General features: G+C 38.9%; 1 protein-coding gene and 1 long non-coding RNA gene across 3 annotated transcripts in view; one reads left to right on the forward strand and one right to left on the reverse strand.

Annotated features, from left to right (window-relative positions):
- Window positions 1-16,464, reverse strand: part of klhl5 (kelch-like family member 5) — a 55,886-nt gene extending 39,422 nt beyond the window's left edge. The window contains exons 1-2 of one of the 2 annotated variants that reach the window (XM_044191156.1): window positions 16,329-16,464; window positions 14,363-14,426 (exon numbers count right to left, since the gene is read on the reverse strand). In XM_044191156.1, the coding sequence (XP_044047091.1) occupies window positions 14,363-14,426; window positions 16,329-16,371 (107 nt within the window). In that variant the 5' untranslated portion in view covers window positions 16,372-16,464. The remainder of the gene's footprint in view (window positions 1-14,362; window positions 14,427-16,328) is intronic. The other variant, XM_044191157.1, reaches the window with a different exon arrangement.
- Window positions 6,700-14,356, forward strand: LOC122873875. Its single transcript, XR_006377522.1, has 3 exons — window positions 6,700-8,469; window positions 9,047-9,380; window positions 14,117-14,356. It is a non-coding gene; the product is annotated as an uncharacterized LOC122873875 (long non-coding RNA).
- Window positions 16,465-16,548: the final 84 nt, after the last annotated feature.

Raw genomic sequence — 16,548 nt, forward strand, 5'->3', positions numbered from 1 at the left:
AGCAAACAGTTGCCTATTTACACATCCAGCAGACATGGAGCAACATTTGCATTTGTTCAGAGTCGTGATTTTGGCCACCTGATTAATCTAAGTCCAATAATCAATCTCTTTCTAGCTCTGGTTTGGTCTCCACCAACTCCTGAAGGAAATATCTGTCTCTTTAGCTGCTAAATGCTGGTTTATAGATTCAAAAACAGCAACATATAAAAAAGTACAGTAATAACCAACCTACTTCTTTTCAGTAGTCAGAATTCCTCACAGCAACAATCTCCCATTTACATAAATTACACGTCTGTGTGCAAAATGACTCAAACGATCACTAATCCTCCTGTCTGTGTGTGAGTTTGTGTGTGCACACATGTATGTGTCAGGTTGTTTGCCACTGTTAAAATCGCTGTGGCATGAAGTTTGCAGCTGCACACAACGGGAGATAATACACATCCTGAATTATTGATGGAAATGAAAACAACTCTATTTTTTCTTTCTACTCTCTTTCTCTGTCGGTAACTGTCTCTCCTCCCCTCTAGCCTCCCTCTCTCGCCCTCACCCATTTGGCAGATTAACAGCACTCTAATGACAGTAACACTCAACTGGTCCCTCTTTGGTTTAGTTTGCAAGCACATACACATACTGTACACACACCCCAACACACACACACACACACCTGCTAATAGTCTCTATTCTTAGGTATAAAGCAGGTGTGTCTGTTTGCTCTTGCATAATGCCACACAGGTCTCCTTGCAGGGCAGGTGACAGGTAGAGGATAGCAAAGTGCTTGCTGTGCAATTCGTCAGCACTCTCCCTCTGTCAGTACTCCCTGTCTCTCTCTCTAATGCTCCATAGCTCTTTTTTCCCCATTTCCCTACTGACATTCTTTCTCCATTTCTGTCCATCTCCACAAACCACATTTGTCTCTGTCTTATCCCCCCCCCTCCGCCCCGCATCCTGTTCACTCTCTTCCTAAATGGGCTGAGTGTTGAGGGAGGAGAGGAAGTAGAAAACATGAGGGAGAGAGAGAGCATTTATGGCCAAATAAAGAGCAGGCCTTAATAATTTACTCTGACCTGCAGCCACGTGCCAATCACAGCCCATCGCTCCCATAGAAATGAGAGAGAGAGACACACAAGTAGTGAGAGAGTGATGAGGGAAAGAAAGAGAGAAAGAGAAGCTGATATGTTGGTACTGACAGTCCCTTGAGGCTGTGATGAATTATTTTAGGTGTTACACTGGTCTTAAAGCCCTGAAATATTCACTGTCAAATGTCAAGAACAGAGAAGCTGAGGCATCTATTAAAGAAAAATTGGAAACTAATTTAATAGTTTAAAATAGTTCAATTTAATGACACACAGCAGAGCTCTGTAACAAACCGGTGTTTGGGTTGTAACATCACATTGGGATTTTTTCTCAACTACATGTGAGAGTTTCTCCGAATAAAGTGAAATATTTTGGATATGATGGAGGTCAGAGACTGTGATTTTTTTGGTTCAGTTGGGGGCAGCAGAAGAAGCTATAACAGAAAATTGACAAATTATCACCTTATAAAGTTCTTGTGGCGAACTTGTTGGCAAACGGTTGTCTATTTACACATCCAGCAGACAGGAGTCAACATTAGGATTCATTTGGAGTTGTGTTTCTGGGCCACTAATGAATATAAGTCCAATATTCACTCTCCTTTAAGCTCTGTTTCAGTTTCCACCAACTCCTGAGGGAAATATCTCTTTAAATGCACCACTATGTTCACCAGCTAGTCACAAACTGTCTGCTGTTTGTTGCTGGCCAGGGAGTCTACAGTGACCTTATTCGCTGAGAACTGTTGTCCAGTGCAGCTGAAAACAAATCTGATGAGGTCTGACCTGGTGAGAGTGAACCAAACCAGTAAAGCTGGATTTATGCTTGATGCGAGGAGTTAACAGGAGACCTGCCGTAGGTAACTAAGTTGTAGGTTTCGACTTATAGTTGATAGTGTGGTGATAAAAAACTTATTTCACAAATTGATATCACCACTGCAACGCAAGACGCATACCATGTATATGATTAGGCCGTATTATTCTGTAATTATATTCCTTATGTTATACGTAATTATAAAATAACGTTATATAACTTATAACATTATTTTGCCTTGTCTCGTTATTCAATAGGAGACTACTGCGGGCACCATAGCCCTGACTTATTACATTTTGCTGAGGCACACGTCAGCGTGCATAGACTCCGTAGAGTTGGGTAATAATTTTCTGTGGGTTCGTCATTACGAGACACCTTTCACATTACACACAGTTATTTGATCCATTGTTAATATACAAATATTAATTAATGCAGCTTCAGGTTGCGTTGAGCTCTCTCAGCCCCTGTAATTTTATCATCTTGAATAACTCTCTCTGTTAGGCACATGCCTGCATTACATAGACACACAGGACAGGTTTATGTCACTTTTGTGGCTTTTCTATTTATTTACATTCATTCCCTGGAGGCATGTACTATCCTTCACCATAATAGATACACGCCTCAGCCCAAACCCTAACTTAACCTTAATTTTACCCCAATGGAGACAGAAACCAATTTGTGCTGAAGGCAGTTGCAGTAAAAATAATAGAGGACACCAGTTTTTCCCAATTAGACAAGCCACCCTGAATCAGTTGGTGTAACTCCACAATTTATCCCCAAGTGTGACACACACACACCTGCATGTACACATACAGAAATTTGACTGTATTCTCTGGTCAATTCTGCTCCTGGTGTGAAAGAAATAGATAGTGCCTGAGAAGCATTTTTAGTCTTTGGATAAGGCAGCGCTCTATCCAGCAAGCTCTCGAATTGGTCGGTCCAAGGAAGGTCACCTTACCCCCCACCGATCATTGATCCATAAACCAATGAGACAACAGAGAGACACAGAGGGAGGAGAACAGGGACGGACAGAGAGAGGAATCGAATGAGAGAGGTGAAATGAGGAGAATAAAAGGTGATCAATGAATGTTATAATAGTGGTTAAAGACATGCAATTCTGGCTGCTTCTGTACCTGAATGTCAGCCCAATCTCAAACCAATCACGGCCCATGAGTTACAATCTTAAAGTAATTAGTCAGCCAGTCGACATTTGATCAATGCTGGATCAATTCATCACTTAGCAAGAGTGTCTGAAAGTAATGCCTCTAAAGAAAAAAGAAAAGAGACAGAGATGGACGAGAAAAGGGGCAGCGAGCATAACGTGGCCCTGCCCTACACACTTTCAGCACCAGAAATACATCATTACACCTGTGTGGCATAAATATTCGCTAACATAACCAAATACACATGTGTAATTGCATTATTTAAAGCAAAACAGTTTCTAAAATTCTTTCAGACATTTCAGAATCATATTTTTATCATATCAATATTTTTTGCAATGACATCTTTCATACAGAGAGAAAAATTCTCAGTAGACCAAAATGACTAAATGTACGAAATGACTGAGTGGAACAGAAGTAGATGATAGGTAGACTGAGAGGAAATTAGGAGCACCAACAAATGAAATAACAAAATAATCAATCAGAACAGTTCAAATCTGCTATTTTTCTGGGTCTTATTCTCATAATTGTGTCCATTTTGACTAATGGGTCATGCTAACTTCCTACTCCCCACTCCCCACCTTTATTGGAAGGACTCGGAAAACATGGAGTCCAGCAAAACAATGTATATCAAGGCAAGATGCGAGAGTCTCCTAAAGCTTTCCAAATAAACTTAAATTTGACATAAATCATTTCAAACGCTTGTCTCTGAGACCCATTGAAAATAAACACAGAAATGAGCCCCCTGGATTGCAGCTAACTGTACAAGGATCTACAACTTTGACACAATTCTTCTGCTTTGGCTACTTCCTTTTAAAACCCTTAAAACTGTGGGCCGTCTGCTTTCGAACATCCAAAAGTGAGATTGTGGCTAAGTGCAGGATAAAAGAAACAAGGCAGGATGAAACGGGTTTAGAGTAAGAATTAGTGGATAGAGGTGGTGTTAACGATAAGAATGAGGGGAGGCATTTAGAGGACGCTGACACTGCAGCTTATCAACTCATAAATGGCCCTCACTACTTCATATTTTAGCACAAGGGAGCTTTTAACATGCATTTGGTTTATTGAGAGTGTAAGAAAATGCATTCAATCATTGGATGACAGAAGACCATTTAGGACGTGTGTGTGTCAGAAGAGAGTCTGGAGATCGGTGATAAAATGTTAATTCAACCTTAATGACTTGAATGTTCTCACTGATGTATGATTATATTTATCCATGCCAAAAACTATTACAATTAACAATATGGAATTAACCTGCTTCGTCTGAGTGATTTCTTTTATCTAAAGCACAAAACAGAATTTCTCAGGGAATGCAAGAAAAGTCAATGTCACTGAAATGTCAAACTTACCAGCCAGCTTCCTCCCAAAACATCTGCTTGCTCCTTTTCTAGCAAACTCATGAATAACATTATCCTAAAATAAAATTTGCTCTCATGCATGAGAAACTGCGTATGTGTGTGTGCGTCTAATGTTTGTGTGTGCTGCTTTCCATTATAACGTTAGAGAGAAGACTCATTTTATTCTCATTGAACAAGCTGCGCTACAAGACGTGACAAGAATAGCCAGCTATAGAAATCCATCATAATTTACAGAGCAGGCAGAGAAAGAGAGAGAGAAATGTTGTGTTTATCTTTAATCAAGCTCTTACTGGATATACTTGAAGAGCTCTGGAAAACAGCAGGGTCATCATAGCACAAATAATGCATACAAATCTTTAAATTCCTCCATATAACCAGCAGCAAGGCAGACCACTCATTGTACAGTAGATCATCTTCACCCACTGAATCCACTAACAATGACACATTTCAGGCTGTAGTGGACTTTTAGCTCAAATCACTCCATAATGGTAATGAAATACTTTGAAGCACAATACAAAATACTGACATGTTTATTTGTTTGTTTCATTGTAGAAAATCAAATCAATTAATAAAAATGCATGGTCAAAAGTTTTGATTCTGCCAGGTAAATTTAAGTATGACCATCATTTCACTGAATTTGTGGAATTTTTAAACGACTGATCTCAACTCACCACTTCAGAGCTTTTTCTTGCTTTTTTTCTTTGGCTCAGGTGTCAATATGTGACTCAGCCGCATGATAACAAGTGGTCGTATATCTTTAGTCTCATAATCTTAATTCTCTTAATCTCTGTCTCTTTAAAGCATCAATCATTGATTTTTCTTACCACTTGGAGGCAGCGTAACAAGCTGTAAACACAACACTGACATTTCATAACCTTATACAGTTGTTGTGGTGAACGTGTTGCCAAACAGCAGTGGTGGAAGAAGTTCTCTGATCCTTCACTTAAGTAAAAGTAGAAATACCATAGTCTAAAAATTCTCCATTGCAACTAAAAGATTTTAATTAAGTAAAAGTACAGAAGTGTTAAGCAAAATGTACCTAAAGTAGCAAAAGTAAAAGTACTCATTTTGCAGAATGGCTCCCTTCAAAGTGTTATATTATTAAAGAATATTCTGTAACAAATGCATATAAGAGCATTTTATTATTGTAGTTTATCAATGTGGAGGCAATTTTAGATACTTTGTATACTACTGGGTAGATTAGTAGAAAAATTGGGATAGTAGTAGAAACATTAGTATTTATTTAAAGTCATGTTTGTGTTTAACCGACAAATGTAAGAATCAATATTCACTGTTCTGCCTGTATATTGCTCTGATTTGGTCTCTACCAAATTCTGAGGGAAATATAATTCTGTAGCAGCTAGATTCTTCAAATAGTTGGCAACTTTGTCTCTCTGCAGTTTGGTGCTGGGCAGGTAGCGTACCGCAAGCTTATTAAAGCTTTTTCACTTAGCACAGCTGCCTGCTGCACTATGAGAGCGGTGAGAGCGAACCAAAAACATGTAAAGTTGCAGGCCGTAAAAAACAAAACAATGAGCTGAAATACACTAAAAGACTCTGTGGAGCTGAGGGGAACAATAATAATATATTAATATATAGTATAATAATATATAAGGTGATAATTATGAGCGACAACTTTCACATTATAAATCATAATTTGATTAATTTTATTATAAAAGTTATTATATAAATATCTTAAGTGCTGCTTTAACACTTTTTACATGGACATCAAAAATCAAGTCCTCTGAAAAAATAAGAATGATAATAAATACAGATATAACAAATATATATTACTCGATGCTTCTGACTTTTCTGTGTTTGTAATAAGGCTGCATTTTTTCTCAACTCAAAGACTTTCGGATTGATCATTTCAGTGAGAGACTGATTGTCTGGTCTTACCAAGTGATGTGGGTATATGATGTGTCTGTTTATCATGCATTATATTGAGCTTTATACTTTGTTATATTTGTTGAAATTCTCTTTACATCCTGACAGCAATCAATAAATCAAATGCTCAGGGGAAAAAAAATCCAGTATCTGGGACTGTTGCAGGCCTGTAATAAGCCCATCCAATCATTTCATTTGGGCTGAATGAAATGATTGGCAGGCCTACCTGCCTACTTGTGTGCACTCTGCCTGTGCACTCATGGCGCATGAAAATGTGTTTTGGGGAGTGACTTTGGAGGGAGGCCTGAAGGGAGGGGAATCTAGCTGTCTCTTGCTAGTTTCTCCAACGTTACCTACCCTAGCTTTAAGTCATATCAACATAAACAGGATTTTAGGAGCCTCAAAAAGCTTGTGGATTTTCATTTAAATTTCAATATAAAGTATGTAAAACTTCTGAAATTTTACTTTAGAAAACAGCATGTTTACCCAGCAGCCACCCTGTGTGCAGAAGCAGAACTACTCATTTGTTTCAGTAGGCAGACTTGAAAAAAGGTGCAATTGGAGCACATTGATTTTTCTCCATGTTAAAAAGCTTTTATTGACATGGCATTTTCTCACCAGAAAAGGTTACAGCAGAGTAAAGAAGAGAAGGAGAGAGAAGGTGAAACATAAAGGGATAAAAAAAGATGAAGCACCATGATGGCTCTGAGCTTCCTGTAAAATTCGCCCCACTTTAGCCCACTTTAGTGTGTGCTGTCCTTTGAAGTAACGCCTCTCCCAACACACACACACACACACACAGACACGAGAAAAGATGTGACTGACTCTATAAACCTTGAAACTCTGAGAGCGACAGCATCAGAGGCCCCTCCGTAGTTCCTTTTAGTGAACAAAACAGTGAGGAAGGGAAGAGAAAGAGTCGAGGACGTACTGTATTCAGAGCACATACGACCACTATAAAGCACCGCATGACAGACAGACAGGCAGCAAGACAGACAGACATATTAGAGCCACGGGGAGGATAAGTCTGGAAACCTTCATCACCTTTAAAGGTTTACTCATAATGATAATCTCTTTGTGAAACATCGTAATTTCTCCATAAAAAGTCATAAAGCTTCACAGTGGCTTCGTCTCTGGAGAGCCAGATGACGCCTTACTGCTGACACAGCACTAAATTACCATGCTCTCCCTCCTGCTCCTGCTCTGTTTTAATGGAAAAACATGCTCACTACTCATACCTTATTTCCCCTCTGTTTCTCCCCTTTTGTCTCTCTTAACATGTTTGCCATTTTGTGACTTCTGCTCATCAAATACCTTCAACACAGTCAATACTCTGTTAATGAGCATTAGCTCCATTTAAATGTGCATACTTTTAAAACAAAGGGCTCAAAGGAGAAAACTATTGATTTTTTTGGCCACTCACATATTGTGAGCACAGCACTGACATATCGTCACCTTTGAAGTTGATATGGCAAACATGTTAGCAAACAGTTGCTCATTTACACATCCAGCAGTTACGGAGCAACATTATCATTCATTTGGAGTCGTGTTTCTGGCCACCTGGTGAATGTAAGTCCTATACTTTTTTTTTTAGCTCTGTTTTTGGTCACTGCCAACTCCTCAGGGAAACATCTGGCTCTTTAGCTGCTAAATGCTCCTTTGTGTTCAACAGCAAGTCGCCTACTGTGTCTGTCTGCTGATGAGCAGGTAGTGTACAATGGGTTTTTAGAGTTTTTTCATGGAAAACAGCTGCCCATTGCGGCCAAAAACGACGCTATGAGAATGGTGAGAGTGAACCAAAACAGTAAAGTTGTGGACCGCTAAACAATGAGCTGAAACTCGCTATAAAGCGCCGTAAAGCCGAGGGTGTTACGGACAGAACAAGACACCAAGATGAGAAGGACAGTTTATTGCACCAAAGGAAACTGGTAATGAGAAGAGGATAGTTCTATCGTCCTTGGAATGGTTGGAGAGGAGCTCCGGGGTTGTGGGGACACACACTGGAGACTGGAGATACACAGGACCGGTAGCTGGAGTGACACAACCTGGAGAAGTTCGGGAATCGGGATCGAGGCTCTGGAGATGAGTAGACGATTTGCAGATACGTGATGGAGTCCGTGGCATTGTGGAGGCATGCTATGGCGCTCTGTCCTTAATCCAAACGAGACCGGACACTGACTGAGGTGAGGGATGGTGTTTTATAGGGGAGTAGAGTGATGATTAGGTGCAGGTGTGTAATGAGTGACAGGTGACTGGGATTAGTGCTCAGATGAGGGAGTGTGATGTGTGTGGTTAATGACAGGTGAGTGTGACTACTGGCTGGTGAGAACATGACAGGCTGTGACAAAGGGGAGATGTAGATTCAGGTGATAATTCTCTGTAGGTTCATCACTATGAACGACACCTTTTACATTATCACACTGTTTTCACATTATCATTTGATACATTGTTATTAGAAAAATATTGATTATAGCCATTTTAAGTATTTTCTTTCTTATTGTACATTTATGCCATATCAAATCAAAAGCTAAAGCTAATGCCTAATTTGTATGCAGACATGGTTGCCTATCAAACTAAGAAAGTGTTATTTGTCCCTAATTTGGAAAAATCTTTATATGTGTGGTGCAATTCAGTTTTGAACCACTGTTGTAGTGGTCTGAAAAAGCCATTAAAACATTTTATGTGATTATGTTACAAATAACATCCTAATATTTGTGTATTCTGTGTTTTGGTTTTAAATCCTATATCAACATGGACAAGAGATCCTGAAGGTGCTCGACGTGGAAAAGTGGAGTGATATGTGACATGAGAGAACAGTTGGAAACTGAAATTGCAAGGACCCTGAACGAGAGACTAAATGTACAAAGAAAACAGCAGCATCGACTGGGAAGAAGTCAAAGTCATCAAACAGGAGTCAGTGGACGTCAAGAGAAAGATCAAGGAGGCCATTCACATCCCTGAGACCATCTTTGAACTGAAACATGTGTTACGTTCTTACTCTAACACACAGCATATCACATAATGATACTGAACCAGCTGCATTTGGTGAAGAAAACTGTGAGATGAGGTTGAAGATCAGAAGCTCTGAAAGCTAGTAAGTGGATCTTTGAGCTTGTATTATTTAGTTACATATAATGTTGTTGAAGAATGAACTTCCATGCTTATATACACATAACCTGGTCTCAACTTGACTTGACTTGCAATTATCATGATCATGTTGGGGTTTTTAGCAGTCTACAGTCATGCTAGCTGCTCTATGAGGCTCAGTAGGCACAGCGGTGCTTTGAACTAAATGCTAAAGTCAGCATGCTAACATGCTAATAATGACAATGCTACCATGTCAATGTTAGCAGGAAAAGTTTATCATGTTCACCATCTTAGTTTAGTGTGTTAGCATGCTAATATTTGCTAATTAGCACTAAAAAGTACAGCTGAGGCTGATGGGAATGTCATTAGTTTTGCAGGTATTTAGTTAGGTATTTAGTGAAAATTTAACCTGATAATGACACTAGATGAAAAATCAGAGGAATCCCCAAAGTCAGTATAGGTTTCATCTTCTCGGGAATCATGAATGTACAAAATTCCACGTCAATCCATCCAATAGTTGTTGATACATTTTAATTTGTACCAAAGTGGTGGACATTGCCATCCCCAGTCACGCCGCATGTTTGGCTAAAAAGTTGCCAGAGGTGAGACAGTCTCCTTCCTCCTGACATGCAAGATGTTAGATGAGAGGCAAAGATGAAAATTTGACACAGTTAATATATGAAGATGCAGGCAGAAGGGGATCCAGAGTGGCATTTTTTTTTGTCTCATTAGCATGTTGGATTTAATTCAGCTGTATGACTGATGCAAAATCTAAAATGCAATGTGAGCTGAGCAAGATTAGATTAGATAACTTTATTATTTTCCAGAGGGGAAACTAGTTTGTTTGCCTACACAAATAACAAAAGGGACACAAGTCAGACAGTCCACAGCAGACAAACATATGAAAGACCTACTGCCAAAACAACAGACACAAACTAACACATAATCAAAGAGGACATTAGTGTAGCCCAGGAGACGTTTAGCCACTAAATTAAAACAGTGTATTTTATACAATTGATCATGTAATAAACAAAAGGCTGAAAATGGGGCCAAAAATAGGCAATAAATATGAAATAAAACTTAAAAATTAAGTTGTAACAACACATATGAGAGAAAACCTTAAAAATTATGTCAAAAATACATCCCATAGCTCAGACAACGAGCAAGTATCACATCTCATTCAAAACATTGGGTAAAAACTACGCTCTAATTCTGTCTGTGGAGCATCTTGGCATCCGTAACCAGTCACTCAACGCACATTGTAAACTATGAACAAAAACAAATGGGGGATGACCTTTTTAAAAGTAGATGAAGTGGTTTGAGCTCCCCTTCTGGTTCTTTTCTCCAAAAACTTTTCTAATGAATCAGGAGACAAGCCAGTTATTAAAAACAATTAGACCACACAGAAAACATAAACTGCTTTAAAAATCTTAACAAACTTGTTTGACCTCTTTTCTCCGTCAATTTCTCAACACAAACACAAAAAAAGGTGTAAAGGATGAAAGATAATTTCATGTCACTAGCTATTTATGCCTTAGCCTATCTGAGAACATCATTGTGTCAATTTCAAGCAGATCCAGGGATTAAGTTCAGACATCACAGCGAGGAAATGATGAGAAGGATCAAATGTACAACATCTAATGCCTGAAATACAACCATAACCTGCGCTGAGCCTGCGAAGCATAGCCTGTTGTTAAATATCCTCTCTTGTACCTAAATCCCTAATCTAATCATGCTGTTACATTCAATCTCCAAACTCTCTACATCAGATTCTGCAGTAATGCAGAGCTCCAAAAATAGCCCATGTACAGTATCTAGTGATTTCTGTCCGAGGTGATGCCGCACACTGTCAATGTGTCTGACATTAATGTTCATAATATTCAGCAAATTACTGGGTCTTGATGAAAAGTTAAGTGCTGATAAGGACAGCCGTCTTCACTCTCTCTCTCACAATTATACACACACACACATTTCAACCAGTCAGCATTTGTACTGCACTTTTATGTTCATCATTACAGGTTCTGACTGCAGCATTAAAGGTGATAGATGTGTACTGTTAGCTATATGTGACAGAAGCTTCAGACTACAGAACAGATTACTATTGACCAAATCACTTGCTTGATTGAGTCACATGATTAAAATGGTCTGAAGGTATGTCAAAACTGCAAAGTGGATATTTGATATAAACAAGACTAAACATCTAAAGTTCTTCAAGTGATCTCTGGTGGCTGCAGAGTTCATTAAAGCCCATAAAAGTATTGCACCGAATGAACAACATAATGATATTCTTAGCATCATTCTTGCAGAGAAGCTGAAAATGTTAAGTTTGTCCTGAGGACAGTGCCAGAGTAAAGGCCATGGGGTCATTAAAATTAAAGAGTTTCCCTACGGGGATCAATAAAGTATTTCTGATTCTGATTCTGAAAAGATTTATCTTGGGAGCTTTAATTTAATGGCAATCTGCTACAGATTTGGATATTTCTTGTGCACAATGAGAAATTTAGGTGTACAGTAGGCTAGCGCTAGAGGAAAGATCATTGGGCTAACAAAACATTAGGATTCATCACCAGGAGGGGCCATAGATATCTACAGAAAATTTAAAGGAATAGTTTGACATTGTGGAAAACACTCCTATTTGCTTTCATGCTGAAAGTTAGATGAGAAAATAGATACCACTCTTATGTCTGTCCAGTAAATACAGCAGGTAAAATAAGTATTGAACACGTCACCATTTTTCTCAGTAAATATATTTCTAAAGGTGCTATTGACATGAAATTTTCACTAGATGTTGGTAACAACTCATGAAATCCACACATGCAAAGAAATCAAAACATAGATGTCCATAAATTAAGTTATGTGTTATAATGTTAAATGACACAGGGAAAAAGTATTGAACATATGACGAAAGGGAGGTGCAAAAAGGCATGGAAAGCCAAGACAATCAGTAATTTGAAAGCAATCCTGCCCCTTGTCAGTGCAAATTAATATAGGCTGGTTCAGTCCCAACTGATGGCCTATAAAAAGGTGTCTCATTACCTAGGTGTCACAGAAGAAACATGATGGGTAAAAGCAAAGAGCTCTTACAAGACCTTTGCAACCTTATTGTTGCAGAACATACTGATGGCATTGGTTACAGAAGGATTTCAAAACTTCTGAATGTTCCAGTGAGCGCTGTTGGGGCCATAATCCGGAAGTAGAAAGAACATAATTTCACCATAAACCGGCCACGACCAGGTGCTCCTCGCAAGATTTCTGACAGAGGAGTGAAAAGAATTATCAGAAGAGTTGTTCAAGAGCCAAGGACCACTTGTGGACAGCTTCAGAAGGACCTGGAATTAGCAGGTACAATTGTTTCAAAGAAAACGATAAGTAATGCACTCATCCGCCACGGCCTGTATGCACGCTCACCACGCAAGACTCCATTACTCCAAAAAGCATGTTGAAGCTCATTTAAAGTTTGCTGCACAACATTTGGACAAGCCTGTGACATACTGGGAGAATATAGTCTGGCCAGATGAGACCAAAATTTAACTCTTTGGATGCCATAATACACACCGTGTTTGGAGGAGAAATGGCACTGCACATCACCCCCAAAACACCATACCAACAGTGAAGTTTGGAGGTGGAAACATCATGGTGTGGGGCTGTTTTTCAGCATACGGTACTGGCAAACTTCATATAATTGAAGGAAAGATGAATGGAAAAATGTACAGAGACATTCTTGATTAAAAATCTGCTGCCATCTACGAGGATGAACATGAAACGAGGGTGGACATTTCAGCAAGACAATGATCCCAAACACACAGCCAAGGAAACTCTCAAATGGTTTCAAAATAAAGCTGCTAGACTGGCCCAGCTAATCACCTGACTTGAATCCAATTGAAAATCTATGGAAAGAACTAAAGATCAGAGTTCATAGAAGAGGCCCACGGAAACTTCAAGATTTGAAGACTGTTTCTTTGTGTGGAAGAATGGGCCAAAATCACACTTCAGCAATGCATGCAACTTATTTCTCCATACAGGAGGTGTCTTGAAGCAGTCATTACCAACCAAGGCTTTTGTACGAAGTATTAAATGAATTTCAGTAAGCGTGTTAAATACTTTTTCCCTGTGTCATTTAACATTATTATACATAACTTAATTTATGGACATCTATGGTTAGATTTATTTGACCTCCTGTAAATATTGAAAGCAGGAAACTGCTAGCCTGGCTCTGTCAGAAGGTAACAAAATCTGCCTACCTAACTAACTAATCTGCACCTCTAAAGCTCAGTAATTAACATGTTTTATATTTGCCTGTTTAATCTGTACAAAAAACAAAGTGTAAAAACAACTCTTTGTGATTTTTATGGGGATTATGCGCAGGGCTATTTCTTAAGCTAATCATCTCCTGCCTCCAGCTTCACATTTAGCTTACTGATATGACAGTGGTATCAATCTTCTCATCTCACTTTCTGCAAGAAAGCGACTATGTCGAATTATTGCTTTAAGGAAAATCTGGTTATTCGTTTTTGAGATACCTTGTTTAGGACCAAAACATTATTCAAGGAAAAATTTCGACCCTGATGGTGGTGCTGGATGAAGGCTTAGGGGGGGTCACAAAATCCATTATCCATAGAGAATTTAATAGCAATCTGGCCACTACTTGTCTAGATATCATTCTCTGAATGGATCAACAGACACACCAACTCTGACAAGCCAACTGACATACCCACACTTAGACACCTGGGTTTCCTCTTATAGGGTCCAACTCTCTCCAGGCACCTTCAGTCAGGTCTCAAATTTAGATCTTCCAAGTCCATCTGCTGGAGCTTCCACCCAGTCAACCGCAGTTATGATTTATTCGATTTCTGGCAAAGTTCGGCTCATGCTGTGTGGAACTGAAAGGAGGTTTTATTTTCCTGTTTATGCTGGTTTGTCAGTGAATTCAGCAGAATCACAGCAGTTCACTAATCCTACAAACGACAGTGAAGAAGAGCAAGTCCATACCTGTGGTTTTCTAACCAGGTTTGAAGGAGGCTCAAGGATCCTGAGGATGTTTCCAGCTGCTCCCCTGAAAAATGTGGAACACTCAATTTCACTCTGTCACTACAGCCAATAAAACTCTTTTGATCAGCATTTCACCTCCCTGTTATCTTCTTACTCTCAGCTTGTACAGTCTGCATAGAGCATAGTATCTCACTGCAGAGACTGAGATAACATACTGAGCTTAAAATACATAGAAGAGGGTAAAACTTCTGTTTTTATATCTTTTTTTTATATATTTAACCTAAGGTTTTCATCATCAACCATAAAGTGACATTCAAAAATGTGGTCAGTTTGATTAAAAGGTAAAATTGTGAACCTACCTTGAAAACCTTCATGAAATGGGGGTCTGAGGTCTAAAGCTATAGTAGTACGGGTCTAAATCTATATATCGATCGATCTATCTATTGTGTGTATATATATATATATATATATATATATATAATTGCATGAAACGATCTACAGCCACTGGTCTTTGCATCTTATTCACCTCGTTTGTGAAATGAATTGTCATTCATAGCCAACCTGCAGTTGCTTCTCCAATGAATTATTGGTTGCCTAAATCAAAATCACCTGTTGTTAGGTAACATCTGGTGTGGTTTGATTATTAACAGCCCGAGGCAAAGTCTCCAAATGCTTTTTTAAAAACATTTTTTCCCCTGTAATTATTACCAAATTACGATTTGTTTCTAGGAAACAGACTCATAAAAGAAAGCGCTACTGATGAGGGTGTTATCGGTCTATGCAGGGGAAATCTGTTTTTTAGCTTGAATGCAGCGTCAGAATAATAATAGCTTTCACTGATGAGCTACATTAGGAAGGAGGTGTCTTGCTCAAGGAAACTTCAGCAGGGTAGACACTGACAGAACCATCTCCTCACACACACACACACACACACACACACACACACTGCCAATGTATATGCCACAACAATCACAGGTAGTATGGTGGTAAATACATTAAAGCCGTTCAAAATATTTGGAAATGCTCCAAGAGTCAAGATTGATTGGACATAAAAAATGATTTTTAGTTTTGACTGCTTCCATCCGGTTCTAAGCTGCCGACTGAGCCACGAGAAAGGCAAGCCGCTGTGGAGTGGAGATAACGCTCCACCTGCCAGTCATGCTCATCACTGTGTTTGTGTATTTGAGTATGTCTAATCCTCTGTGTGTGTGTGTGTGTGTGTGTGTGTGTGCCTGCCAAGATAAATGGCTCTCAGGAACCCAACCGTAAAATCTGAGCTATGCTAAACACCCAACAGAGATCAAGTCAAACAGTACAAAGGAAAAATACATATTTTTTTCAGAGGAGAGTGAAATAAAAAAAGGTAAACAGAAAGGTAATTTCCTCTACAGCAGCAAGAGAAACACATATCAGCTCTCTACTGTGTAGTAATGTTGATTAAAGTGGCAGCTGGCCTGAGGTCTGTGGAAGCCCATTTCTGCCACACAAAAAAAAATCCTTCTTATAATTTTGAGAAAGTTTCTCAAAATTATGACATAGTACCTAATAATGATCTGATATTATCTATGATTTAGTATTTTGTTATTATGAGGAGAAAATTTAAAATGATCAGATAGAATAGATAGCCATGACTTAGCTGTGTATTATTTTGTATCTAATAATTATGAGAAACAAAGTCATAATTTTCAGATACTAACTCACAGTTATGCAAAGGTTTCTCATAATTATGAGATAATATGTCATAATTATGAGAAAGAAAACTGGTGGAAATGGGTTTCCATAGAGGTCAGACTGAAGGAGTGTTAGATCTCTATCTATCTCTGTGTTGTTTTTCATACAGCACTTCAATTCATAAATAAAGTCTAATAAAGTCTATTTATCTCTTCTTTGGAGAGGACAGTCGACACCCTTACACCATCTCCCACACAAATCCACACCCAGACAGACGCACAAGATTTCTACTTACATGCTGTTGATAGAAACTCTTTGCTGTTTCTGCAACTCTCCATTTCTCACTCGTTCTGAGAAAATGACAGGAAGTGTAATAGGAAGTCGCTTCATATTGTGCATGTGTCTCGTTGTGTTGTCGCCTGCTTCTACATGACTTATGATCAATAAGATGGGTGTTTTAGACTCTACCAAAGGCTACTCTGATGGGCAGAGATGGTGTGAATGAGTGCGTATAT

The sequence above is a fragment of the Siniperca chuatsi genome, linkage group LG3 (genome assembly GCF_020085105.1).
Source record: "Siniperca chuatsi isolate FFG_IHB_CAS linkage group LG3, ASM2008510v1, whole genome shotgun sequence".
NCBI classification, from domain to species: Eukaryota; Metazoa; Chordata; class Actinopteri; order Centrarchiformes; family Sinipercidae; genus Siniperca; species Siniperca chuatsi.